At 51.9% G+C, this 26,917-nt stretch overlaps 1 protein-coding gene across 1 annotated transcript in view; it reads left to right on the top strand.

Annotated features, from left to right (window-relative positions):
- Positions 1-6,875: 6,875 nt before the first annotated feature.
- Positions 6,876-26,917, top strand: part of LOC134433370 (olfactory receptor 14J1-like) — a gene marked incomplete at its 5' end in the record, with an annotated part of 70,251 nt that continues 50,209 nt past the window's right edge. The window contains one exon of the mRNA XM_063182225.1: positions 6,876-7,337. Within this exon, the coding sequence (XP_063038295.1) occupies positions 6,876-7,337 (462 nt within the window). The remainder of the gene's footprint in view (positions 7,338-26,917) is intronic.

Raw genomic sequence — 26,917 nt, 5'->3', positions numbered from 1 at the left:
GGGCAGGAACATGGGGCGGCCCCTGCCAGGCTGCTGAACAGGGACAAGGAGGCAATGAGGTCCCAGCCCTGCAAGGGTCACTTGTCCCCTCATGGCCTCAGGCCCAGGGCCAGCAGCCATGGCCAAAGTGCTGCTCAGGTTGGCTCTGGCAGGGCTGTCTGGCAGCTGCTGCCCATCCCTGTGCCCTGTGCAGCCCAGGCTGTCCCACAGTGTCCCTGCCCTGTGCCTCTGTCCCTGCAGGCTGTCGGCATCCCCCGGCTGCCCCACCTGGCTGGGCCCTTCCTTTGCTGACAGCTCTGCTCCTGCCTTCCTCTGCCTGCCCACACAGAGCCTGGGGCTGATACCAAAAGGGTTCATTCCATTTTTACCCTGCCCGTGAACTTTCAGCACAGGAACAAGGCATGCAGGGGCTGCTTTCTCATAAAGGATATTTGGAAGAGAAGAAGAAGTCATCTGGCTCAAGGGTGCAGGGATAGAGAAAACAAGGACTGAATCTGGGAACTTGGAGTGGGTTTTATGGAAATGGGAAAATTATCACATTTTGTGACTGTGTATAAGCAACATACGGGTAGAATCACATGTCTATGAGTTATCCCTCACTAGGCCTCAGGCTTGAATAAATTATACCCTCTTAAGTAGCAAATCAGTGTTAAGGAGCCTTATTCTGATATTTCAGAGATTTGGTGTCAGTGGTTTCTCACAGAACCAAGGAGTCAGCTGTGACACTGAGAAAACTCATGCAACAAAGGGTCCATTGTGACACAGCAGAACCCCATGGAACCAAAATCCATTTTGGCACATTGGGGCCACATTGAACCAATGCTCCAGTGTGCTACTGCGGATCCAAGGAGAACATTGTGATCCTGAGAAACCTCTTGGAGCCAAGGGGCCATTGTGACACAGCAAGGCCTGGTGGAACCATGGGTCCATGGTGACACTGCAGAACCTCACGGAACCAAGGTGACCGTGTTCTACTGCGGAACCTCATGGAACAAAGGGTCCATGGTGACACTGCAGAACCAAGGAGACTGCTGCTGGCAGTGTGAGAGCTCAAGGAACCAGAAGTCCACTGTGAAACAGCAAGGCCTGATGGAACCAAGGGTCCCTTGTTAAACTGTGTGCCCTCATGGAACCATGAGCCATTGTGACATAGTGTGGGAACACGGAGCATAGGGACCACTGTGACACTGCGGATCCAAGGAGACCATTGCGGGTGAGGAACCTCATGAAACCAAGAGTCCATTGTTCCACTATGGGGCCCTATGAAACCAAGGGGAGCGCAGTGACATTGCAGGGCCTCATGGAACAATGGAGACTGTTCTTAAACTTTGGGACCCACTGGAACCAAGGGGCCATTATAACATGGCAGGGTGTGGTGGAATCAAGGGGACTGCAGTGAACATAGTGGGTGTCCATGGGATGAAGGGTCCATTCTGACACCAGGGAACCAAGGATACCATTGTGACACTCTGGGGGATCATGGAACCAAAGGTCCATTGTGACACAGCAGGGCCTCATGGAACCATGGAGGCCATTTTTACACTTGGAGGCCTTGTGAAACCAAAGGGCCATTGTGGCACTTCTGGGCCTTGTGGAGCCAAGGAGACCATAGTGACACTGTGGGGCTCAGTGAAACCAATGGTCTGTTGTGACACTACAGGCCTTATGGGGTCATGGAGACCATTGTGACACTACAAGGCCTCATGGAAGCAAGGAACCATTGTGACACTATGGAGTCTTGGCAGGCCAAGGGGCAGTTGTCACACTGTGTGGCACCATTGAATCAAGGAGTCCATTGTGACACTCCAGGGCCCCATGGAACTAAGGATCCATCGAACAGTTCAGGACCCCATGGAACCAAATGTCCATTGTGACATTGTGGGGCCTCATGGAATCCTGGAGGTTATGATGACACTTGGAGGCCTCGTTTGGTTTAAGAGGCCCTGCAGGGCCTCATGGAACCAAGGAGACCCTTCTGACACTGTGAGTCCCCATGGAACCAAGGGTCCATTGTGACACTGCAGCCCCAAGGAGACCCCTGTGACACTGCCAAGCCTCATGGAAGCAAGGGACCATTGTGACACTGTGGAGCCCCATGGAAACAAGAGGCCAGTATGACACATCTGGGGCCTGATGGAAACAAGGATCCGATGTGACACCACCACTGTGACACTGCAGGGCCCCATGAATCCAAGGGAACAGGGAACAGCTCTGTTTGGCTTGGCGTGACTGGTGAAACTGCCCTTGCCATGTCGAGGGTCTCTTCTCATGTACGTCTGAAACCCTGGGGCTCTGGGCTTTCCTTCAAATGGAAAAGAATTGCTTTTCTCATCCAAGCATCCATGGCCAAAAGGGGATTTCCCCTCCAAAATTCCTAATATTCAGGGTTTGCTCCCAGACAAAAGCTGCCATTAGGCAGCCAAAAGTCTGGCTGGGCTGTCTTCCTGCGGGCTGGGTCTCACCTGCCTTCAGACACTGTAAGGCTCAGTGCTTTCCTTCCTATGGAAAAGAGCTGTCCCTCCTGCACAAGTACCCATGGCCAAAACTAGTACTTGTCCTCCAAAATTCCTACATTCAATGTTTTTTTCTCCCAGACAAGATCTCCGAGTACAGACAGGTCTGGCCGGCCTTGGCTTCTGGTGGTTGCCTGAATTCTGCCCTGAAACACTGGGGCTCTGCCCTTTCCTTCCTAAGGGAAAAGAACCATCCTTCCTCTCCAGGTGCCCATGGCTGATACTGGGATTCCACCACCAAAAGTCCTATATCCAATTATTGCTCCTACACAAAAGCTGCCATTACAGACAGGTCTGGCTGGCCTTGGTCTCTGGTGCCTGCAGTTCATCAACCCCTGAAGCACTGGGGTTCTGTGCTTTCCTTCCTATGGAGAAGAATCTTCTTATTCCTCCATGACCAAATTGCTACTCCTCCCAAAATATTCACTACATGAAGGGTTTCTCCCAGACAAAACTTGCCAGCTCTCACTGGCACTGTGGGCTCTGATGGCCACCTGTCATCTACCCCTGAAACACTGGGGCTCTCTGCCTTCCTTGTGATGGAAACAGAACAGTCTCCTCACCCAGGGGCCATGGCCAAATTTGAGATCTGGCCTTAAATTTCATATATGCAAGGATAGCTCCCAATCAAAAGCTGCCAGGAGAGACAAATTTGGTGGCTTGGCCTCCCAGGGGGCTGCTTCTCATCTACCATCAAACCCTGGGGCTCTCTGCTCTCCTTCAGATGGAAAAGAAATGGCCTTTTCATAAAGAGACCAGTGGCCAAAACTTGTATTCTACCTCCCAAATTCTGTGTATCCAAGGATTTCTCTCAGGTACAAGATGCAATTCCAGAAAGGTCTGGCTCGCCTTGGCCCTTGGTGGCTGCTGCTCATCTGCCCCTGAAACACTGGGCCTCAGCTTTCCTTCCAATGGAAGAGAATCGTTGTTCACATCAAAGTGGGTATGGGCAAAACTGAAATTCGGCCTAAAAAATTCCATCTATCCAAGGATTGCTCCAAGGCAAAAGTAGCCAGGACACACAGGTCTGACTGGTCTTGTCCTGAGGTGATTTTCTTAGGTTATGAGCAGAATGTTTTCATTTCCAATACCTTGGAGAGGGCCCAGAGATCTCCCAAGGTGGGGTTTGGAGGCCTCAAGCACATGAGCACAATATAGGGACAGTGGGGCTCTGTGCTCAGTGGGGTGGAGACTGAGGACAGCAGAGAAGAGCCCTGGGAAGGAGTGAAGGGTGGTTTCAGAGATGGTGGCTCCTTTTGACATAGTAGAGAACAGCCAGAGAAAGAAAGAATAATGCAAAGGGCAGGTAGGGAGGGCCAGACAGGACCCAAAGAGAAAGGAATTTCCCTCCCAGGGCAGGGCTGTGGTGCAGCACAACCACAGCAGCAGCCTGGAGCAGCCCAAGGCTCTGTGTGGGCAGGCAGAGGCAGGCAGGAGGCAGAGCTGTCAGCAAAGGAAGGGCCCAGCCAGGTGGGGCAGCCGGGGGATGCCGACAGCCTGCAGGGACAGAGGCGCAGGGCAGGGACACCGTGGGACAGCCTGGGCTGCACAGGGCACAGGCATGGGCAGCAGCTGCAAGACAGCCCTGACAGAGCCAACATGGGCAGCACTTTGGCCATGGCTGCGGGGCCTGGGCCTGAGGCAGCAGCAGGAGACAAGTGACCCTTGCAGGCCTGGGGCCTCATTGCCTCCTTGTCCCTGCTCAGCAGCCTGGCAGGGGCCACCCCATGCTCCTGTCCTTGCCATTGCACAGCCCCACATGCCAGTGCCCATCCTGGGAAGAGCCCTGAGCAAGGAGGGAGGGACAGGATCTGCCTGGCCAGGGGCTGGGGCTCAGGCCTTGGCCGTTTGCATTCCTGAAACACATCCAGCTTTGGTCAGCACCAGAGACACCTTTGCCTTGTTTGTTCCCAGCTGTCATCACTGTCTGTAGGGTTCTGCTCTAACTGGAACCTGGGGACATTTTCTGAGTTGAGTTTCTCAGTGGGACCCATAAAAACTTCAAGAAACTTCAGAGTTTCAATTTAACTTTGAGTTCTTGAGAGGTTTTTTGAACACTCCTTCAGGGACTGAGTCTGATGTAAACAACATTAAAGCCTCGAGAGGGTCATTAAAGTCCTTGTGATGTGTCTGTGCTGCTGAGCTGGGCTGGGCTCCTGGCACAGAAGCAGCTCCTGGCAAACCAAGAAGAGGTTCAAAAAGACATTTCTCCTGAGGAGCAGCTCCTCTTTCAGCCCAGCCAGGCTGGGGCACTGCCTGAAGCCACCACAGAGGCACAGAGAGCTTCAATCAGTCAGGGCTGGGAAGGTGCTGAGAAGTGCCTCGGGCAGAATCACTGCCAGCCCTCGGCACAGGAACCTCTGGCTGCAGGACAATGCAGCTGCAGCTCCTGGAGCCATCTCCTAAAGCTGGAACATCCCAATGCCTCCAGACTCTGTGAGTAAATCTCTGAATATTTCTGGTGCAGGGGAGGTGAAATGCTCATGAAGCTTTGACATGCGGAGGAATGCTGGTCAGTCATAAAATATTTCCAATACAAGGATTTCATTAAATTCGGACATTTCCAAAGACTTTGTATTCAGTTTCCTAATATTGGAGAATGGCAGGGAGCGGGGACATTAATATTAAAGATTGATTGTGAATTATTAATTATGAAATTTTAAAAGTTCCTGAGACATTGGAACTGTTATTTTAGTTTTCCGTAGATTCACAGGAGATCGCTAATGTACTTTCAGCCACTCTGCCCACGGACAGCACCAGCATCCCCTTTGCTGGACCCATCAGGCTAAGTCTGAGCTGTCCTTTGTCCCATCTGCAAACAGAACCTGCCCCAGCCAGTGCCCTGCAAACAGGCAGGGTTCTGTCAGTCCAAGAAGAGTGCACAGAGTTTTGGGCTCTGTGAGTGCTGGCAGGGAGAGATCAGGCACAGGGAAACACCCGCAGGAGGGAAATCTCCAGGAAGCAGAGAGAAGATTGGACAATGAGAGAAAACAAAACCCAGCAATGCTGTGGCAGGGAGAGTTTAGAGATGCCCACAGGATCCCCTGCAGTGCAGTCCCTCCCTCTGAACAAGCCCCCTCCCTCCTGTGCCCCCAGCCCAGCCTGTGCCCTCAGGGCCTGGGCTCCAAGGCGTACAGCCCCTCCTGTGCAGGCAGAGCTGCAGCAAAGCTGTGGGGCAGCTCTGCAGCCCCGGGCCCAGTTCCCTCTGCAGAGCACAGGGCTGGGAGCAGCTGCCCAGCACTGGGGGTTCTGGCAGGGGGCACAGCTGGCTCAGGGTGACGCTGTCCCCAGTGCCCGGCTCTGGGCAATGCTGTCAGTGCAGCCAGGGAAGGAGCTGCATCTCCCTCAATCCAATGCCATCATAAGGACACTTGGAAGTGTCCCTGAGATTTAAGTCCAAGCTGGGAGCTTCAATCCAGAGTGCAAACCTGTCCTAAAGTATCTCTGAGTTGTATGATTGATGGGGAAAGGCAGAGGTGTTGTGACACTGAAAATGCTGCTGGGTTAATGAAATGAGCAACATGAGTCCTTGGCTACAAATGTGGAGCTGGGCTGTGGTGGATCCATCTCTTCTCAGCAGTACCTGGTGACATTTTAGGGAAAACATGGGAAGATGATCACTCTCCACCTGAGAAAGGTTAAAGCCCAGAGAAACTCTGTTTAGGTCAGAATGAGAGACCATCTCCCCTCACTCTCCTTTCATTACTTTGTCTCACAGAACTTACTCTGTTCTCCCTGAGTGCAGAAACAATGTAGAGGGTTTCTGATTTCCAAGAATACCAGGAGACAAATGGGGGGAGCTCAATCAGAAAACCTCAGAACTCTTAAACACAGAAGCCTGTTAATTAATAATTAAAATAATCCATGTGTGTTACAGAGGAGGGTGTACGGGAAATGGCTTTGATTTTGGTTACAAATATCTCCTCTAACACTTCACTGTCCTTTTCTCCATGAAGAGATCCCCACGTGTAGCCACGGCAAATGTCCAACAGCAGCTCCATCAGGCACTTCCTCCTGCTGGCATTGGCAGACACGCGGCAGCTGTAGCTCCTGCACTTCTGCCTCTTGCTGGGCATCTCCCTGGCTGCCCTCCTGGCCAACGGCCTCATCATCAGCGCCGTAGCCTGCGGCCACCACCTGCACACACCCATGTTCTTCTTCCTGCTCAACCTGGCCCTCGGCGACCTGGGCATGATTTCCACCACTGTCCCCAAAGCCATGCACAATTCCCTCTGGGATACCAGGACCATCTCCTACTCAGGATGTGCTACACAGCTCTTTTTTTTTGTGTTTTTCATGTCATTAGAGGTTTCCCTGCTGACCATCATGTGCTATGACCGCTACATGTCCATCTGCAAACCCCTGCACTACGGGACCCTCCTGGGCAGCAGAGCTTGTGCCCACATGGCAGCAGCTGCCTGGGCCAGTGCCTTTCTCCTTGCTCTGCTGCACACAGCCAATACCTTTTCCCTGCCCCTGTGCCATGGCAATGCCCTGGGCCAGTTCTTCTGTGAAATTCCCCAGATCCTCAAGCTCTCCTGCTCCAAATCCTACCTCAGGGAACTTGGACTTCTTGCTGTTAGTGTCTGTGTAGCCTCAAGCTGCTTTGTGTTCATGGTTTTCTCCTATGTGCAGATCTTCAGGGCTGTGCTGAGGATCCCCTCTGAGCAGGGACGGCACAAAGCCTTTTCCACCTGCCTCCCTCACCTGGCCGTGGTCTCCTTGTTTTTCAGCACTGCCTTTTTTGCCTACCTGAAGCCCTCCTCCATCTCCTCCCCATCCCTGGATCTGGCAGTGTCAGTCCTCTACTCGGTGGTGCCTCCAGCCCTGAACCCCCTCATCTACAGCCTGAGGAACCAGGAGCTCAAGGCTGCAGTGTGGAGACTGATGACTGGATGGTTTCAGAAGCATTAAACTGCTGGCCGTTTTCTGCAAGTCATTGTAATAAAAGTGAACTTTGATAGTTCTTGTTGAATTTGGAGGTTGGTTAATTCCTTTCATTCCTTTATTTTTTTAATAGGGTTCACAGAGAAATGCCATTGTTTTTGCCATATTTCGTTTTGTTTCTTTCCACCTTTGCTGTGGCCCCAGACTGTGTCAATGAGGAGCTCTGCCCCTTGGTGGCTTCAAGCGAACTAAAGGGTCTCCCAGAAGAGATCCTCTCATCAGAGACTTTTCACCACAGATCCCCCTTCTGTTACCTTCTCTGGAACTGCGGCAGCAATGTCTGGGTGCAGAGCTGGGGGCAGATCAGTGCTGGCCCAGCAGCTGTGCCAAGCAGCAGCAGCACTTGCTGTTGCCAGTGCTGCTGCCGTGGCCCTGCCCCGCTGCCCTGGTGGCCCTGGTGTTGCTGCAGGGCCTGAGTGCTCTTGGGGCCAGGCACAATCCTGGGGGTGGCAGTGCCGGGGCTGCAGCAGGGACAGGCCATGGGCACTGCTGGGGCAGCGCTGACGCCTCAGGCCAGGCCCTGGGGGCTCCAGGCTCCTTGCCCAGGCTCTCTCAAGAACACACCCAGGCCAATGCTCAGCACAGAAAACCCCCGTGAGCAGCCCCAGGCTGGCCGTGGGCAGGCTGGGGTCAAACAGCATGGCTGGGGCTCTGCAAGGGCCCTGGGGGAGATGGGAAGGAGCAGCAGAGCAGGGGCTGATCCATCCCCAGGGCGCTGGACAGCCCAGGGCAGCGTCCCAGAGCGTCCTCATGGAGCTGCCAACAACATCCCCCCTCTGCAGCCCTGGCCTCTCCCCCAGCTCACACAGGTGCCCCATCCTTGCAGGCACAGATACGGCAGCACTGGCTCAGGAGCCCCTGTTTGCATTGCACAGAGCAGGGGAAGCACCCCCATGCTGTTGCTGTGGGGACATGAACCTGAGGGAGCACAAATGCCATCAGCCTCTGGGGCCAGCAAGGGCTGGGGGACACCAGGGAAATCACTCAGGTTTATTGTGACAATAAATGGGGGGAGTAGAGCAATTCTAACCTGCACCCTAACACCACCTTGTCCCACCTGAGCCTCCTCTAGATTACACAACCACAGCTCCCTCATGTCTTTTCAACCAGACTTCTGTTCCAGACCCCTCCCCATCCTTGTTGCCCTTCTCTGGACATGTTCCAGCACCTCCATGGCCTTCCTAATTTGGGAGCCCAGAACTGGACACAGCCCTTGACGTGTGGCCTCACCACTGCCAAGAGCAGAGGAACAATCCCTGCCCTGCTCCTGCTGGCCACACCATTCCTGATCCAGCCAGGAGCCATTGGCCTTCTTACCCGCCTGGGCACACTGCTGGCTCATGTCCAGCCTGCTGACCATCAGTCCCTGCAGGTCTCGTTCTGCCTGGCCGCTGTCCAGCCACTCTGTCCCCAGCCTGTAGCACTGCAGGGGTTGTTGTGGCCAAAGTGCGGGACCCGGCACTTGGACTTGTCAAACCTCACCTTGTTGGATTTGGGCCCTGCATCCAGCCTGTCCAGGGCCCTCTGCAGAGCCCTCCTACCCTCCAGCAGATCCACACTCACACCCAGCTTGGTGTCTTCTGAAAATTTGCTGATGCTGGACTCAGTCCCCTCATGCAGATCATCAGTGCAGACATTGAAATCCACGCTGGCTGGCTCTGACCCCTGGCCATCCTGTGGGTGCCCTGTGATGGCACTCAAGTTGATCTGTTCCATAACCTTGCCGGGCACCCAGGTCAGGCTGACAGGCCTGGAGCTCCCCTGATCCTCCTTCCAGCCCTTCTTGGGGATGGGCTCACATTGGCACCTCCAGTGCTCTGGGACCTCCCTGGTGAGCCAGCACTGATGGTAAATGATGGAGAGCAGCTTGGGGAGCTCATCCACCAGTGCCCTCATCCCCCTGGGATGGATCCCATCTGATCCCATACACCTGTGAGCATCTGAGTGGCTCAGCAGGTCCCCAGCTGCTTCCTCCTGGATTACAGGGGGCTGTTCTGCTCCCTGTGCCCATCTACCAGCTCAGGAGAACACTTGTCCTGAGGAAAACTTCACTTATTGTTGAAAATTGAGAGTAAGAAGGGATTAAATACTTCAGTCTTTCCCTCTTCTTTAGTTACTTCATTCCCCACTCTATCCAACAATGAATAGAGGTTCTTCTTACACTTCCTTTTGCTATAATTTATTTATACAAATATTTTTTATTATTTTTCACCCAAGTGGTCAGGTTAACCTCTAATTGAGGTTTCACATCTCTGTTTTTCTTTCTGCATGGCCTAACAACATTTTTAACAGACTCTGATTTGCCAGACCTTCTCTCCAAAGGTGATGCACCCTCTTTTTTCTGCTGAGTTCTCATGAAAGCTCCATGCACAGCCAGGACAGTAATTTTCCTCGCTTGCTCATCTTTTGGCACCAAGGGACAGGCTGCTCCTTCCCCCTAATAATTAGTTTCTTTAAGTGTGTCCATCTTTTCCTGGACCCCTTTGTTTTTAAGTGCTGTTTCCCTTAAATAATCAGTCCCTGATTCAGTACTCTCCAAATCTGCATCCTGAATAGGCCAAGGTCTGCCCTCTCTAATTCCAGTGTAGACATTTTGTTGATACCCCTCCTTCTTTCACAGGATATTGAAAACTCCAGTATTTTATGGTCACTGTATCCCAGGCAGCCTCCAACCAGCACATCTCCACCAGCCCTTCTCTCTTTGTGAACAGCAGCAGACAGAGCTTTTCTTGGGAGTGGGATTGTTACCAAAAAATTGGCAAAATAATACAACTCCATAACCCCAATGTAGCACTAAGAAGCAGCAATCTTTATTTGGCTGCATGCACAGGGGGATAGCTCCTCCCAAAGCTCTGCATGCTGAGTACAGGAAAGTTTCTGTTTATATTCTGTATTTTGCACACATATGCATTGATTGTCCTGGACTAAACATACTTATGATAATCATTTCCCCAAAATCATTAACATATTTCCCCTCCCCTTTACCCATGCATTCTCCTGTCCTGGGGGTCTCCCTGGTGGTCCCTGGGGGTCGTGGACCCCAATGTTCCAGTGGGCCGGGCTGAGCTGGCAGGACACTGAGGCTGGTGAATTTCAGTTCCCCTTCTTACACAATGGGCATTGTGTGGTTTCCATAGGCCTGAGGTTCTGGAGAACCAGCATTGTGTGTGCTCACCTGGTGCAGCCAATTTATCATCTGGTAACATGAGGTCACAGAGTGGGCTATGAGATCACAGAGTAGGTTATGGGAGGTCATCGAGCAGCTGCGACATCATAGACAGTCTCTGTGACATCACAGAGACAGGTGTGACATCACAGGGCAGAGGACTGACATCACAGAGCAGACTATGACATCACAGAGTTGGCTGTGACATCAGAGACGAGCCATGTGACATTAGATAATGGGTTGTGACATCACAGAGAAGGCTGTGACATCGGGGGGGGTGGCTGTGTGACATCACAGGAGGGAATGTGTGACTTCACAGAGTGTGTTGTGGCATCAAAGACCAGCTTAGCAATATCTGAGAATAAACTATGACATCACAGAGCAGGCTGTGACATCATAAAGCCATCTGTGAAATCACAGGAGGGCTGTGTGACATCACAAGAGGGCTGTGTGAGGTCACTGGGTTGGTCTCTCTTCCCCAGCCCTCCCTCACAGTTTTCCCCTAGAAGTCCAATGCTGTTCATGCCCAGCAGGGTTCCTGTCCCCTGGTATCTCCCTGGCCCACCTGGAGCTGCAGCCTCCACCAAAGGATGTTCCACAAGATCAACCCCAAAACCTGACACAGGGACGAGAGGCTGGGCTGTGTGACCAGGACATCAAGGACAGGGATTATCCAGGTCAGTGGGACCTGGGTTGGGTTCCCCAGGGCAGGAAAGATGTCTGGCAGCTGGAGCAGGGTCTGGGAAGGGCCTCCAAGGTGGGGCTGGAGCCCTTGGGCTGTGAGCAGAGGCTGAGGGAGCTGGGCTTGTCCAGCCTGGAGCAGGGAAGGCTGAGGGGCTCCTCATCCCAGCCTGGCAGTGCCAGCACGGAGGGGATGGAGAACACAGAGCCAGGCTCTTCACAGGGGGACCTAGGGGGAGACAAAATCCAATGGGAAGGGGAAAGAGGGGAGATCAGCCACGACAGGAGGAGTTGAAATGAGTCAGGCTGGTTTCAGCATTTCTTCAACACCAAAAGCAGCCTTACCCCCTTGTCCATCCACCAGTGACATCTTAAAAAATTGGGAATTATTCAGGCTGTTTTATCCCACTTCACCCAGAGCATCCTGATACATCAGCTTAAGTATATTTATATCGGTAACAGAATCATCTTTGTCTAAAATTGGTTTTGTACAAAAATCCCTTTGTGAATGGTGGACATGTCAGATGCTGCTGGCATATCTCACATTGCTGAGAGAAGAGTTTCAATGTGTCTTAAATTGTATCATGTTTACATTTTTTATGTTGGCCATGAAAAGAAACTTTCTGTACCTCTGAGTCTCACCAGTTCCTGACCCCCAAAGGACACAAACCTGGTGAGTTCTGGTTCCCACTCCACTGGTGGCACCTGCACCTCCCTCCATGGCGAGAGCAGAGCTCCCTTGTCCCAGAGAGTCCCTGGCAATGCAGGGATGAAGGAAACAGGACAGGCTGTGGGGATCGGGGCAGGGCACAGCCAGGGATTTGGGGTGGTTGTGAGCTCAGGGCAGGACGTGGCCCTTGGCCTTGGTGAACCTCATCCCATTGTCCTGGGCCCATGTCTACAGCCTGTCCAGATCCCTCTGCAGAGCTTCGTGCCCTCCAGCACAGCCACACTGCCACCCAGCTTGGGCTCACCTGGGAAGTGACTGAGGGTGCCCTCGATGGCCTTGTTCAGATCAGCAATAAAGAGATTTCACTGACCTGGCTCCAATTCTGAGCCCTGGGGACACCCCTAGATGTGACTCCATTCCTCAGCTGGTCTGAGTGCCAGGGGTTGGATGAGGGAAATGGTGGGGAGGGGGTTGGGACAAAGTGTGATTGATTCTCAGCCATGAAGGGTCTTGATTTTCATATCTGTTCAGACTGCATGAGGAGGGGCAGGGGATCATTATCAACTGGGGATTGCTATACCAGTTTTAAAAGGGAAAAAGAAAACTAAACAGGACAAAACAATTCTCCTGTCATTGTTTTCAATATAGTAGATTCACTTTGAATACACTTCTGGAATCTTTCTAATTAACCACAGAAGAATTCAAGACTTGAATTATTCCCATGGGCTTATCTTGTTTGGGTGTTTTGAACAAATGTTTATGAGCCTTTGTCACTATATTTCACAACTGAAGAGCTCAAGAAAGAAGAGGCCTCTGAAAAAGTAAAATTCATCAGCACCTCCAAAGGTGCTGAGGATCCATCCCCATCAGAGCAGCAATGAACAGAAATGGGCACAGCTTTGTGGCTGCCCCAGCTTTGGCATGGGCCCTGGGCCTGGAGCAGGAGCAGCTCTTGAGGGCCCCAAGGCAGCGGCTCGTGTGCTGCCCTGGGCAGATGGGATGCCAGCAGGGGCTGCAGAGCTCTCGGCACCTCAGCCCGAGGGGAGCAGGGCAGCCAGGGAGCCTCCTTTGGCCTTGGCCAAGCACCTTCCCCCATGGCTGGGGCTGAGTCCTGTGGCAGCTGCAGCTGCTGCTGTGCCCTTGCCAGGGGCTGAGGCCGTGGGGCAGTGCCCAGAGCAGCCTGGCCTGAGCAGAGCTGTGGGGCCAGAGCCAGCTGGGCTGGGCTGGGGAGAGGCCCTTGGTGCTGCCCAGAGCTCAGGGCAGCTGGCAGAGCATGCAGGGAGCTGGGCTTGGCTCAGAGAGATGGCCCAGAAACCATCAGTGTCCATCTCAGCCTGGCTGAGCGTGCAGGGGCCAAGAAGAGCAGCCCAGGGTCTGCAAGTTCTCTGGGTGGGAGCTGAGCTTGTGAGCCCTTGAGCCCTGCCAAGTGCTGGGGCTGCATCTCCAGCTCCAGAGGAGATGTGACAGATGGGAGCAGAGACAAATCATTCCTGCTGCATTCTTTCTTGTGTTTGCTTACACAGGTGACTTGGATCCATATGCAGAGGAGGTGTTATGTGTCAGATAACACTGGTAGAGTGAGAAGAATATTGTTATTTACCCGAAAATAATATTTCATGCGTAATACACAATAAGTAATTAAAGATACATATGATCAGAAGAGCGTCTGAGTTTTTCAGAGGAGGAAAGACTCATTGGTACTTCCCATAGCCAAACCTGTTCAAATACTTTGCTCAGGGCTTTCTTGAGATGAGAGTAAATGAGCAGAGGCCAAGTCCAGCCAGAGCTCTCTGTCCTGGCAGCTTTTGTCTGGGACACCCTGTGCATATAGGGAATTTTTTGGGGGAGTTTCAATTTTGACCATGGACAGCTGGACAAAGGGATGGTTCTTTTCCATAGGAAGGAAAGCACAGAGCCCCAGCTCTCCAGGAGCTGATGAGAGGCAGCACTCAGCATGCCAAGTTTAGCTGGACCTGTCAGGTTGCCCCTGGGAGGCCAAACCGGCCAGACCTGTTCCATCTCCCCTTGGCTCCACAAGGCCCTGCAGTGTCACAATGTTCTCCTTGCTTCTGCAGTGTCACAATGGCCCCGTGCTTCCATGAGGCCCTGCAGGGTCACAGTGGCCCTTTGGTTCCGTGGAGCCCCACAGTGTCACAATGTATTGGGAAAAAAAGGCTCCCAATATTACCAGTTAGATTGTGCCTGGGCCAGTCTGACCCTCGCTGCTGGGCCAAAGGCAGCAACTGCGGTGTGTCACCCCAGAGATACCTTGGCTTGCTGGTGGTTGCAGCTGGGCACTGAACAAGTCCAGGCTTGTAAGGGACCCCGTTACCTCAGGAGGATAGCTTCAGGCGATGGTGAAGAGAAAAAGGAGAGGATTCTGCTGGAGGGTTTAATGTCCAGAGGTTTATTCCATGGTTACAGAGGTCTGAATGTGAGGACCTGCTCCAACAGAACGCTGACCGCATGGTCTCATGACCTTTTTAAGCTCAGGGACAGGGGGAGGGGAGGTACAGGTGAGCCACCAACCAGGTGAGAGGGGCAGGGTCTCAGGGGAAGATGACACCCAGACAGGCCAATGACCTCTGGGTATAGGGGCATCCTTTGAACTTGACCAACCACACGATGCCTTGCTGGAACGTTTAGCCTGATTGACAGGACTCACTCAGCATGGGGGTAAGGGGGAAGGGATTAGACTTATAGGCACACCTGGGAAAGTGACCTGGAAGGCCAAAATGGGACATCACAGCACACCACAACAACAATGGTCTCCATGATTCCATGGGGCCTTGCAATGCCACAATGCTCTCCATGGATCCACAGTGCCCCCAGGATCACAACGGCCCTTTGGCTCCACGAGGCCCTGAAATGCAGCAAGGGCTCTTGGCTACAAAAAGCCCTGCTGCTCCACACTGGACCCTTGGGACCATGCAGACCAACAGAGCCACAGTGATGGCTTTGGTACCACAAAGCCCTACCGTGTCACAGTGGCCCCTTCATTTCACCAGGCCCCACAGTGTCACAATGGTCTCCATGGTTCCACAGGTTCCCTACAGTGTCACCACAGGAAGGAAACCACAGAGCCCCAGTATTTCAGGTTCTGTTGAACTGCAGTCACCAGAGGCCTAGGACAGGCAGACCTGTCTATCCCGGCAGGTTTGTTTGGGAGCAACTCTTGGATATTTGAAATTTTATATGTGAAATTTTTATATTTATATGTGAAATTTTTATATTTATATGTGAAATTTTATATTTGAAATTTTATATGTGGAATCCAAATTTCAGTCATTTTTACCTGGAGGAGAAGGTCCCTTCTTTTCCACAGAAAGGAAAGCCCAGAGCCCTTGTGTTTGGAAGGCAGGTGAGAGACCACCCTCAGGAAGACAGGGCCAGCCAGACTTGTTGGCAATGGCAGCTTTTCTCTGGCAGCAATCCCTGGACATTGGCAATTTTGCAGAGGGAATCCTGTTTTGGCCGTAGATGCTTGAATGAGAAGGGCAGTTCTTTTCCATTTGAAAGTCAGCTCAGACCCCAGGGTTTAGGGGTACATAAGAAGAGACCCTTGACATGCCAAGTTGGACCAATCAGGCCAAGCCAACCAGACCTGTTCCCTGTTCCCTTGGATTCATGGGGCCCTGCAGTGTCACAGTGGTGGTGTCATATTGGAGCCTTGGTACCATGAGGCCCAGATGTGTCGCACTGGCCTCTTGTTTCCATGGGGCTCCACAGAGTCACAATGGTCCCTTGCTTCCATGAGGCTTGGCAGTGTCACAGGGGTCTTCTTGGTGCAGCAGTGTCACAGTGGACCCTTGGTTCCATGGGGACTCAGAGTGTCAGAAGGGTCTCCCTGGTGTCATGAGGCCCTGCAGAGCCCCTGGATTCAACAAGTGTCACAGACATGTTTTCATAAAAATCCTTTCTTAAGGATTTTCCCTTCTGGGAAGCTGAGGCCCCAGAAAAAGAATGTAAACAATGGTTATCTGCTGCTGTGAAATGCAACAGGTGCACCTGTGATTGGCCCATGTTGGATGTGTATAGTTAATGGCCAATCAAGGAGTGAGCTCTCTCTGGGACAGAGTTGGAGAGAACTCCTTTGTTATTCATTTCTTTTCTGTTCTTAGCTTAGCTAGCCTTCTGAGAACTTTTCTCTCTATTCCTTTTAGTATAGTCATAATGTAATATATATATATCATAAAAGAATAAATCAAGCCTTCGGAACATGAGGTCAACATTCTTGTCTCTCTCTTCATCCTGCAACCCTTGTGACAACTGTGACAAATGAGGCCTCCAAGTGTCATCATAACCTCCAGGATTCCATGAGGCCCCACAATGTCACAATGGACATTTGGTTCCATGGGGTCCTGAACTGTTCGATGGATCCTTAGTTCCATGGGGCCCTGGAGTGTTACAATGGACTCCTTGATTCAATGGTGCCAACTGTGTGACAACTGCCCCTTGGCCTGCCAAGACTCCATAGTGTCACAATGGTTCCTTGCTTCCATGAGGCCTTGTAGTGTCACAATGGTCTCCATGACCCCATAAGGCCTGCAGTGTCACAACAGACCATTGGTTTCACTGAGCCCCACAGTGTCACTATGGTCTCCTAGGCTCCACAAGGCCCAGAAGTGCCACAATGGCCCTTTGGTTTCACAAGGCCTCCAAGTGTAAAAATGGCCTCCATGGTTCCATGAGGCCCTGCTGTGTCACAATGGACCTTTGGTTCCATGATCCCCCAGAGTGTCACAATGGTATCCTTGGTTCCCTGGTGTCAGAATGGATCCTTCATCCCATGGACACCCACTGTGTTCACTGCAGTCCCCTTGATTCCACCAGGCCCTGCCTTGCTCTAATGGCCCCTTGGTTCCAGTGGGTCCCAAAGTGTCACAACAGTCTCCATTGTTCCATGAGGATCCACAATGTCACTTGCTCCCCTTGGCTCCACAGGACCCCACAGTGGAACAATGGACTCTTGGTTCCATGAGGTTTCTCACTCCCAATGGTCTCCTTGGATCCGCAGTGTCACAGCGGCTCCTTGGATCCGCAGTGTCACAGCGGCCCCTTGGCTCCGTGTGGCCACGCTGTGTCACAATGGCTCATGGTTCCATGAGTTTCCACAATAGAAAAGGGTCATGTTGGTTCCATGAGATTCTGCAGTGTCACAATGGACCCATGGTTCCACCAGGCCTTGCTGTGTCACAACGGCCCCATGGTTCCAAGAGGTTTCTCAGGGTCACAATGGTCTCTTGGATCCACAGTATCACAATGGACCATTGGTTCAATGTGGCCCCAATGTGCCAAAATGGATTTTGGTTCCAGGGGGTTCCACTCTGTCAGAATGCACCTTTTGTTCCATGAGTTGGCACAGTGTCACAGCTGACTCCTTGGTTCTGTGAGGCCCCACCATCACCAAATCTCTGAAAGATAAGAATAAGTCATCTTAGCACTCAATTGCTATTTCAGAGGGTATAATTTATTCAGGCCTGAGGTCAAGGAGGCATAACTTGCAACCTCACGTGGACATGTAATTCTACCCATTGGCCCTGCCAGAGCCAACATGGGTAGCACTTTGGCCATGGCTGCTGGCCCTGGGCCTGAGGCCACAAGGGGACAAGTGACCCTTGCAGGCCTGAGGCCTCATTGCCTCCTTGTCCCTTCTCAGCAGCCTGGCAGGGCCCACCCCATGCTCCTGCCCTTGCCATTGCACATCCCCACATGCCAGTGCCCATCCTGGGAAGAGCCCTGAGCAAAGAGGGAGGGACAGGATCTGCCTGGCCAGGGGGCTGGGGCTGAGGCCTTGGCCGTTTGCATTCCTGAAACACATCCAGCTTTGCTCAGCACCAGAGACACCTTTGTCTTGTTTGTCCCCAGCTGTCATCACTGCCTCCAGTGTTCTGCTCTAACTGGAACCTGGGCACACTTTCTCAGTCGTGTCCCTCAGTGGGACACATTAAAACTTCATGAAACCTTGGAGTTTCTTTGTGATTTGGAGTTCTACAGAAGTTTTTTGAACACTATCTCAGGGACTGAGTCTGAGGTAAAAAACTCCAAAGCCCCAAGAGCATCATTAAAGTTTTGCTAGTCAAGTTATGGAGAAAGATTTCAAAAAGTTTGTAAGAAATATCTACTACTATTTCAAGATATGTGTTTTATTACTGTTCTCTTTAGAGCAGAGGTGGTTGCAGCATTTTGTGATTTATATTGACCCAGGGTCTCTCCTCAGCAGCTCTGGCTTGCTCACAGAAGCTGTGGCTGGAGCTCTGAGCCAGTGTGGACAACCTTGCTCCACATTGCCCAGCCCCATCCTGTCTGTCCTCACTGCCCTGGGCCCTGCTGTGCTTGCAGAGCTGGCTGCACCCAGCCTAAGAAGGGTTTTCCCTTTTTGTATTTTTTGCAGCAATCTCACACTCCTGAGTTTCCCCACTGCAAACAAACACACTGCTCAGGTGTGTGCCAGCCCCAGGTGCCACCAAAGGCACTGCAGAGCTGCCCTGGGCCAGCTGTGAGGGTGGATCATCAGCCCAAGCTGCACTGGGCACTGCAAGGGGCTGTGGCCATGGGCACTGCACTGACCCCAGTGCTGGGTTTGGCTGCCACGGCCACTGTGAGAAATGAAACTGTGCTTGGAAACACTGGGGAGGACTGGGACATACTGGGGAACACTGGGAACACTGTGGGAGACCCTGGGACACACTGGGAGTGACACTGGGGAGGACTGGGATAACCTGGGAACACAAGGAATGCTGAGGGGGAATCTGGGTGGAGTGGGATGGACTGCAGGGGTACACTGGGACATACTGCGAGTGATACTGGTGGGTACTGGGGACACTGGGGTGATTGCAGGGAAGACTGGGGACACTGGGGCATCCTGTGTATGATATTGGGATGAACTGGAAGGGACTGGGAATAAACTCAGGTGTATTGGAAGGGACTCCGCTGTACTGGGAGGGATTGGAGAAGCACTGGGATTGAACTGGGGTCTACTTGGGATGAACTTGTCTGTACTGGGGATGAACTGGTCTGTACTGGGAGGGACTGGAGGAGGCTGAATTGGCTCTTCCCGCCTCAACCACATTCCATTTGCCGAGCCTCCCGCCCATCACCGACCGCAGCTAATCAGCACCAGGGATCAGCATTTTGGAGGCGGTGCCTGGAGTTGGCGCTATCTTTTATTATTGCCTACAACTCTCGTCACGCCCTGCGGCTTGATGGAGCTTCATTGCCGGTGGGACTACCATGCCCATCATGCATCGCGCTCCACAGAACCCCCCCCCCCCCGATCCGCCCCCATCTGTGCCATAAGTGTCCCTCAGACCCTCCAGGATCCCTCAGTGCCACCTCAGCGCCCATTTGGGACCCCCAGAAGTGTCCCCGGACCCCCTGAGTGCTCCCAACCCCACAGATGCCCGGTACAGCCACTTCTGGGAATTCATGTCCTCTCATCCCTCGCGCCCTCAGACCCCCCTCAGAACACAGTCCCGTGCCTAAAACTCCTGCCGTGCCCTGCACCCTAAAGAGCCTCGTTAATGCTCCCCAAGCTCCTGAACTTTTTATGTTCCCCCCGAGAGCCTGAGGTCGCGGCTCGGACGCAGAAGTGTCCCCCAGAAACCTTCCCAGACGCCCAAATGCCGCGTTTGAGCCACTTCCGGGACTACGGCTCCCATTATGCTCTGCAGCGCATGTCCAGTGCTTTTACAGCCGGGACTTTATCTCCCATCATGCCCCGAGATCCACTGAGAGCCATTGCAGCTGCCCCTATAACTCCCGTGATGCTCCGCGGCCATGTTAAGCTGTATTAGACTCATGCTTACAACTTCCATCGTCCCCCGTGCCCCCGTGCCCCGTTCGAGACCCCAAGGGCCCACCCGGACCCTGAAGGGCTCCAAATTCCCCTCCCTGACCTCCAAGGGCTCCCCTGGACCCCCAAGTGCTGCTCCGGACCCCGAACTGTCCCTCAGAATTCCTGAGTGCCCCTCCAAGTGCCCACCCAGCTACCCCAAGTGTCCTCCAGACCCTTCAAGTTCTGTCTCAATTCCCTCCCAGACCCAGAACTGCCCCAAATGTGCCCCAGAAAGTTCTCCATGGACCCCAAAGTGGCCTTTTTTACCCTGTCTGGGAAAATGAAAAAAGATAACAAAACGATTTTAAATGGGACTAATTAGCATAAAGGAGAAATCAAGAGCCACACTGGACAGTGAATTAATGAAGGGAATTGTGTTACTTAGAACCAATGACCAATAAATTTTTTGCTTGCTAAAAAGGTATGGGTTTTTTAATTTAAACATTCAAATTCGGTAATACAAATATAGAATATTAATATTATAAATAAGAAAAATAATAATTATTTTTTTAAGTCAGTAATTTTTTTTAAGGGGAAATGCATAATTATTTTTATGTTTTGGGATGTCAGTCTGTAAGAGACAGTCCAAAGATCCCTCATCTGCCTCACAGCCGCCGTCAAGGATGGAGATTGAAGCCCTCCCCAAGGACTGAGACTGAGACCCTTCAAATTCTAACCCAGGGGTGCTGGCCTGACTGGAGCGGGATGTCTGCCATGGGAAGCGGGATGTTTCCCATAGGAACCAGTCCTGAAACAACAGGCCCCGCTCACTGCTGGCACCGGTTTGTGCTGTTCAGAACTGGGCTGTCTTTACCTGTTCCCAATGGATTTATTCTCCACTGTTCCCTCCATGTGCCGTCCTGCTCCCCTCCCGGCGGTAGATTATAAAAGAGTCCTGAGTGAACCAAAGTCTTTGAGACTCTCCCCGATGTGACCAGACAGATTTATTGGCCAGACCACGAGGATCTCATCTCATCTCTCTGTTGGCAGCTATTCCCCCCCTCCTTTTCTCTGTCTCTCTATCCTTTATCCCCATTCTAATCCTTCTGTTGCATGTGCTGTGGGCACTCAATAAAAGGTGCATTTGTTTTGGTCAATACTGAAAGTCCCCTGCTGTGGGTCTTTGCACCCTGAGATCAGTGAAACGAACCATCGTGCCCCCCCTTGTACCAGGGGATGGTGACACGGCCTGATGGGGTTGCTGCCCACAGCGTGTGAACGTGATCTTCTTGGTGGCGACTGCACTGCTTCATCTGCTCTTGCTTTCTGGTCTCCCTATCCCAGAATTACCTTTGCCACCTGCTTTTCTTATATTGGGGATCTCTGTAGTTCCTTCAATAGTCAGCCCTTCCTAAATTCACTCTTGGAATAGGGGATTATCACCTCCCCATCGTATCGAGTGCATTCGAATGTACTTGAATGCATTTTGCCTGCATTCCAAATATGGTCCCTGTTTTTGATTTACTGGGAAATCTCTGTTTGTCTTTTCTACCTCTGTCGAGGCTGGGATTGAAGGTACTTGAGATGATATTTGGTGTTCAGATTCAGGTGGTTTTTGTTTCTTATCAGTGACGCAGCCTCACACCCATGAGTTCTGCAGCCTTTCATCTAACGCAAAAAATGGCTCATTGTCTCTTGTTACAAGGCCTGGATGGTTCCAAGGAGACCATGATGATACTGGAGATCCAAGGAGACCGTGGTGACACCAGGGACACTCATGGAACCATGGGCATTGTGACACAGCAGGGCGTCATGGAACCACGGAGTGAATTGGGATTCTACCAAACCTCATGAAACCGAGGGCCCATGGTGACACTGAAGAACGTCAGGGAACCAAGAGTCTCTTGTGACACAGGGGTTACTCATGAAACCATGGAGACCATTTTGAAACTTCAAGGCCTGATGGAACCAAAGGGTCATTCTGGCACTTCTGAGCCTTGGAACCAAAGGCACCACAGTGACACCATGGGGCTCTGTGGAACTAAGGGGCCATGGTGACATTGTGGAGTGTCACTGGACCAACTGTCCATGGTGACACTGCAGGGCTTGATGGAATCATGGACACCATTGTGACACTACAGGGCGTCATGGAAGCAAGGGGCCATTGTCACACTCTGGGGCCTCTTGGGATCCAAGGGTAGTTGGGATACCATGGAAATTATGGCAACTGTGGCACCATGAAACCAAGGAGACCATTGTGACCCTACAGGACCCCATGGAACTAAGGATTCATGGAACAGTGCAGGACACATGGAACCGAGGGGCCATTGTGAAGCTGTGGAACCAAAAGAGCCCATTGTGACACTGTGGGCCCCCATGGATCCAAATGTCCATTTTGACATTGCAGGGCCCCATGAATCCTGGAGACCACTGTGAAACTTTGGGGCTTTGTTGAATGATGAAGTGTCCCTGCAGGGCCTGATGGAACCAATGAGACCCCATAGAACCAAGGGTCCACTGTGACCCTGTGGTACCAAGGTGTTGTGGGTTGACCCAGGCCAAATGCCAGGCATCCATGTGGGCTGCTCACTCACTCCCCTCTGCAGCTGGGCAAAGAAAATTAAGAGTTTGTGGGTTGAGATAAGGACTGGGCGAGATCACTCATCAAATACTGTCCTGGAAAAACCAGCTTAGCTTTGAGATGTGAAATTCTTTTATTACTAACAAAGTCAGAGCAGGAAAAGAGGAAATAAAATAAGCTACTCACCTCCCTCCTTCCCAGCTCTGCCTCCCACCCCAGCAGTGCAGGGAGTCAGGGAATGGGGGTTATGGTCAGTTCATCACCCATGGCTTCTGCCCCTGCTCAGGGAGAGGAGTGGTTCCCCTGCTGCACCGTGGGTCCCTCCCAAGGGAGACAGTTCTGCAGGAGCTTCTCCCATGTGAGTCCATTTCAGGGGCAGCAGCCCTCTGCAAACTGCTGCAGTGTGAGTCCATGCCAGGGACAACAGTCCTTCCCAAACTGCTGCAGCATGGGTCACTCTTCCAGGGGGTGCATTCCTCCAGGGACAGGCTGCTCCAGCCTGGGAGCAGGGCCCCTCTCTCCATGGCTCTCCTGCAGGGTGCCTGGGTCTCCAGGGCCTGGAGCAACTCCTGCCCCTCCTTCTGCACCGACCTTGATGTCTGCAGAGTTGTTCTTCTCACATGTTCTCCCTCTGCTCTCCTCTGGCTGGAGTTAAAACTGCGCCACAATCTCTATTTTGATTTCTTTTTCAATCTGTTATCACAGAGGCATTGCCACCATTTGTAACTGGCCCAGCCTTTGACAGCTGCAGGTCCATCTTTGAAGCCACCAGGAATTGGCTGTGCCAGACACGGTGGAAGCTTCCAGCAGCTTCTCACAGGAGCCGTCCCTGTGCCCCCTGTGAAATACAAAGCTGTGTTTCGTGTCAGGTACATACAGGCAACATGGTATTTGTGATTGTAATATGGGTTAAAACCGACCATGGGACAGTTATAAAGACAAATTCTAATAATTACTGAGGAAAGCAAAGCATGGAAGAAGGCCTTTGAGCCTATCTTTTGTTCATAATTAACCTTTATAAGTCTTAAGTTTGATTTAGGAGCATTTGAATCAAAGCTTTAAGAATGTTGCTTTTTGACAGGAACTTTCTGCTTGTAGTTAAGCCTTAAAGAGTTTTGCAATAATAACCTTTTGAAGTATAATTTTAGAATATTGCTTTTAGTAAGAGTCTTTGAAACTATAGCTTTAGAATATATGAAAGGAAACATGCTCATCTCACATCTTAACAAAACAGAGAAAAGCAGCTTGAGAAAGGAAAATGAACATCAACTCAAGGAATAATAGTTTCGACCAAGGGAAGCTGGACATGACTGTTATGAGATTTATAGTCTCTGCAATTAAATGGTGGGCCCACATCTGGAGAGCTGGACCTCACCATCTGGGAGATTTGTTCCTTCTTTTGGAAACCGGACCATCACCATCTGGTGATATTCCTTTCTGGGATACATCCTGAGAAAAAATACACCACAATAGGTATAGAATTGTGACATAAAAATTGGGAATAGAAACTGCTGGGAAAACTGATGAGTACCCCTATAAATACCTGTATGCCTCAACTATCAGTGTGCAGTTGGAGGGAAAACATCCCCCACTGTACCCAGCGCTGTATTGCTCTTACTTTACAATATTAAATTAATTAATTAATTAATTGCTGCTTGAATATTGGCCTAGTCAAGGTTCTCATAACACCCCTGTGGTGGGAGCTGGGAGGGAAGAAGGGGACACTGGCCTGTCCCTCAGGGCAGGCGCGGCTCATTTGCTAACTGCCCGTGCCTCCCAGCTGAAAACTTTCAAACTCAGTGTTTTTCTGGGACACAACATTTTTCATGGACTGATTGACGTTTGGTCAGGGGCTTCTCACTGGGATTTGAGGAGCCTGACTCCCCTCACGTGCACCAGTGGCGTGGGGGATGTGGCTCCCAGAGGTGCTGCCTCTGTCCACAAGCCCGGAGGGGATGGGGATGGGGATGATGTTGAGGAACAGAAAACAGGAACACTGGAATTTGAATCGTGGGGTTTGGTGGGGGGGTGGACAGCCAGCATCGCTCACTTGTTCTGGGGAAAGAAGACCCGCAGATCCGAGATGGAGATCCCAGGGAAAACTTCTCCTTCCCAGCTGCTGGTGTGCACTGGTGGTTCTGGGGGGAGAGGGAAAAAGCGTTTGGTCACTCCTGCTGCCGAGACACTGGCAGCACGGTGGGGATGGGCTGTGAGAACAAAGACCCCGCCCTGCAGGCCAGGTCTGGGCTGTTTGGCCTGCCCACCGCCAGGTCTGGGGACTTTGATCCCCCTACTCAGACCTGGGGCTCTGTTCTGTGGGCCAGGTCTGGGGTCCTTGGTCTGCCCACTCGGACTGGGGCCAGGGACTCTGTCCCACCCAGTGGTGCAGGTCCAAAAAATCCTCTGCTGCTGCTGCTGCTGCTGATCATTCTGGAAAAAAAAAAAAAAAAGAAAATAAAGAAACAATAAAAAGGTGGTCAGAGCTACCAGCTCAAAGTACTGGAAAGCCACGAGTCAGACTCAGCCTAAGTGAGGGCTGTGGCCAAGGCATTCCAGAAATTTTCTCAATATTGTTTCATAAATATCAATGGATTTTTTTTTTTTTTTTTTTTTTTTTTTAGTTATTGGTGATTTTTCTTTAGCAGTTCTTTGTTTCAGGATTCTGCAAGTCTGTTTCAGGACCAAAAGGGATCATTCAGGGATGTCAAAGATCAACATCTCCAATGACTGGGATTGTACTGGGATACTACACGGATCATACTGGGAGCAGCTGGGCCCATGCTGGGGCAGACTGCGACCACACTGAGGAAGACTGGATCATACTGGGATCATACTGGGATGGAGTAGGAGCCTGCAGGGGGCAATTGAAACCATACTGGGGACAGATGGGATATACTGGGAGTGACTGGGATCATTCTGAGAGTGACCAGGAGCAGCTCTGAGCAACTGGGATCATGCAAGGAGCAACTGGGAGGAACTGGGAGTCACTGGGTGCATGTTGGGGGTGATTGAAAGCAACTGGACTTACACTGGGATGAACTGGTATCATGCTGGAGGTGACTGGGATCATACTGGTAGTGTGAGTGCAGCTACACTGAGGCTGACTGGGAGTGGTTGTGAGCAAATGGGATCATGCTGGAAGGAACTGGGAGTGACTGGGAACCTGCTGGGAGTAACTGGAATATGCTGGGAGAGGTTGAAACCACAGTGGGGGGAAATGGGAGCAACTGGAACCACATTGGATGATGATGGGAGCAGCTGTGCCCGTGCTGGGGTCATACTGGAACTGACTGCGATCATACTTGGAGTGACTTGAAAAGTATTAGGGATATCTGAGAATGACTGGGATCCTACTGGAATCTGACTGGGAGTATCTAGAAAGGTGCTGGCTGTAACCGGAACCATGGTGGAGGTGACTGGCAGCAACTGGGCGCATACTGGGAATGACAGAGGGTCACTGGGCAGGACTGGAATCATACTGGGAGTATCTGGGAGTGACTGGAGTCATACTGGGGGGGACTGGGTGCAACTGGGATCATCCTGAGAGCCACTGGGATCCTGACTGGAGGGTACTGGGAGCTACTGGGCCCATGTTAAGAGGAAAATGTGGACATATTTTCAAAAGTGGGAGCAACTGGGATCAACTGGAAGGTACTGGAACCATGTTAAGGGGACTAAGGACACAACTGGGGCAACTGGGTTCGTACTGGGAGCAACTGGCACTACACTTTGAGCAACTGCCAGAAACTGGGATCATGCTGGAGGCAACTGGGAGGAACTGGGAGTAACTGGGATCATTCTGAGCTAACCAAAACCTCACTTGGCCATCTGGGATATACTGAGAGAGTCTGTGACCATACTGGGGGCACTGGAGCCACAGTGGGAACAGCTGGGACCATGCTGGGGGCAACTGGGAGTGAGTGGGACCATGCTGAAAGGGACTGGGACTATTCTAGGGAAAACTGAGATCATACTGGCAGGAACTGGAAACAACTGGAACTATTCTGGCAGCAGCTGGGGTCATACGGGGATCACAGTGGGAACAGCTGGGTCCGTGCTGGCTGAGACTGGGATCACACTGTGGGCAACTGGAATCGTACTGGGATTGACTGGGAGGGCCTGTGGGCAGCTGGAATCATGCTGAAAGCAACTGGGAGGAAGTGGGAGTGACTGGGAGCATGCTGGGGGCGACTGGGATATACTGGGAGAGACTGGGAGTCATGAGGATCATACTGGACACTACTGGGGTCCTGCTGGCATTGACAGGGAGCAACTGGGATCACACTGGGGGCCACTGGCATCATACTGGGAGTGACTGGGATCCTACTGGGACTATAGTGGGTGTCAATAGACCCTGACTGGGGTTACTGGGACCTACCAGGCCCATATTGGGAGCTGCCTGTGCACACACTGGGAGGAACTGGGAACAACTGGGAATGACAGGATGCATGCTGGTGACAACTGGGATTTCCTGGCAGTGACTGGGATAAAACTGGGGGCAGCTGAACCACACTCAGGTAACTGGGAGTGCCTGGCAATGACTACGAGTATGTTCAGGGCAACTGGGATATGCTGGGAGTGC

Source organism: Melospiza melodia, unplaced genomic scaffold (genome assembly GCF_035770615.1).
Source record: "Melospiza melodia melodia isolate bMelMel2 unplaced genomic scaffold, bMelMel2.pri scaffold_18, whole genome shotgun sequence".
Taxonomy (NCBI): domain Eukaryota; kingdom Metazoa; phylum Chordata; class Aves; order Passeriformes; family Passerellidae; genus Melospiza; species Melospiza melodia.
The sequence above is the reverse complement of the archived record's forward strand: the minus strand, read 5'-3'. Positions and strand labels throughout refer to the sequence as shown.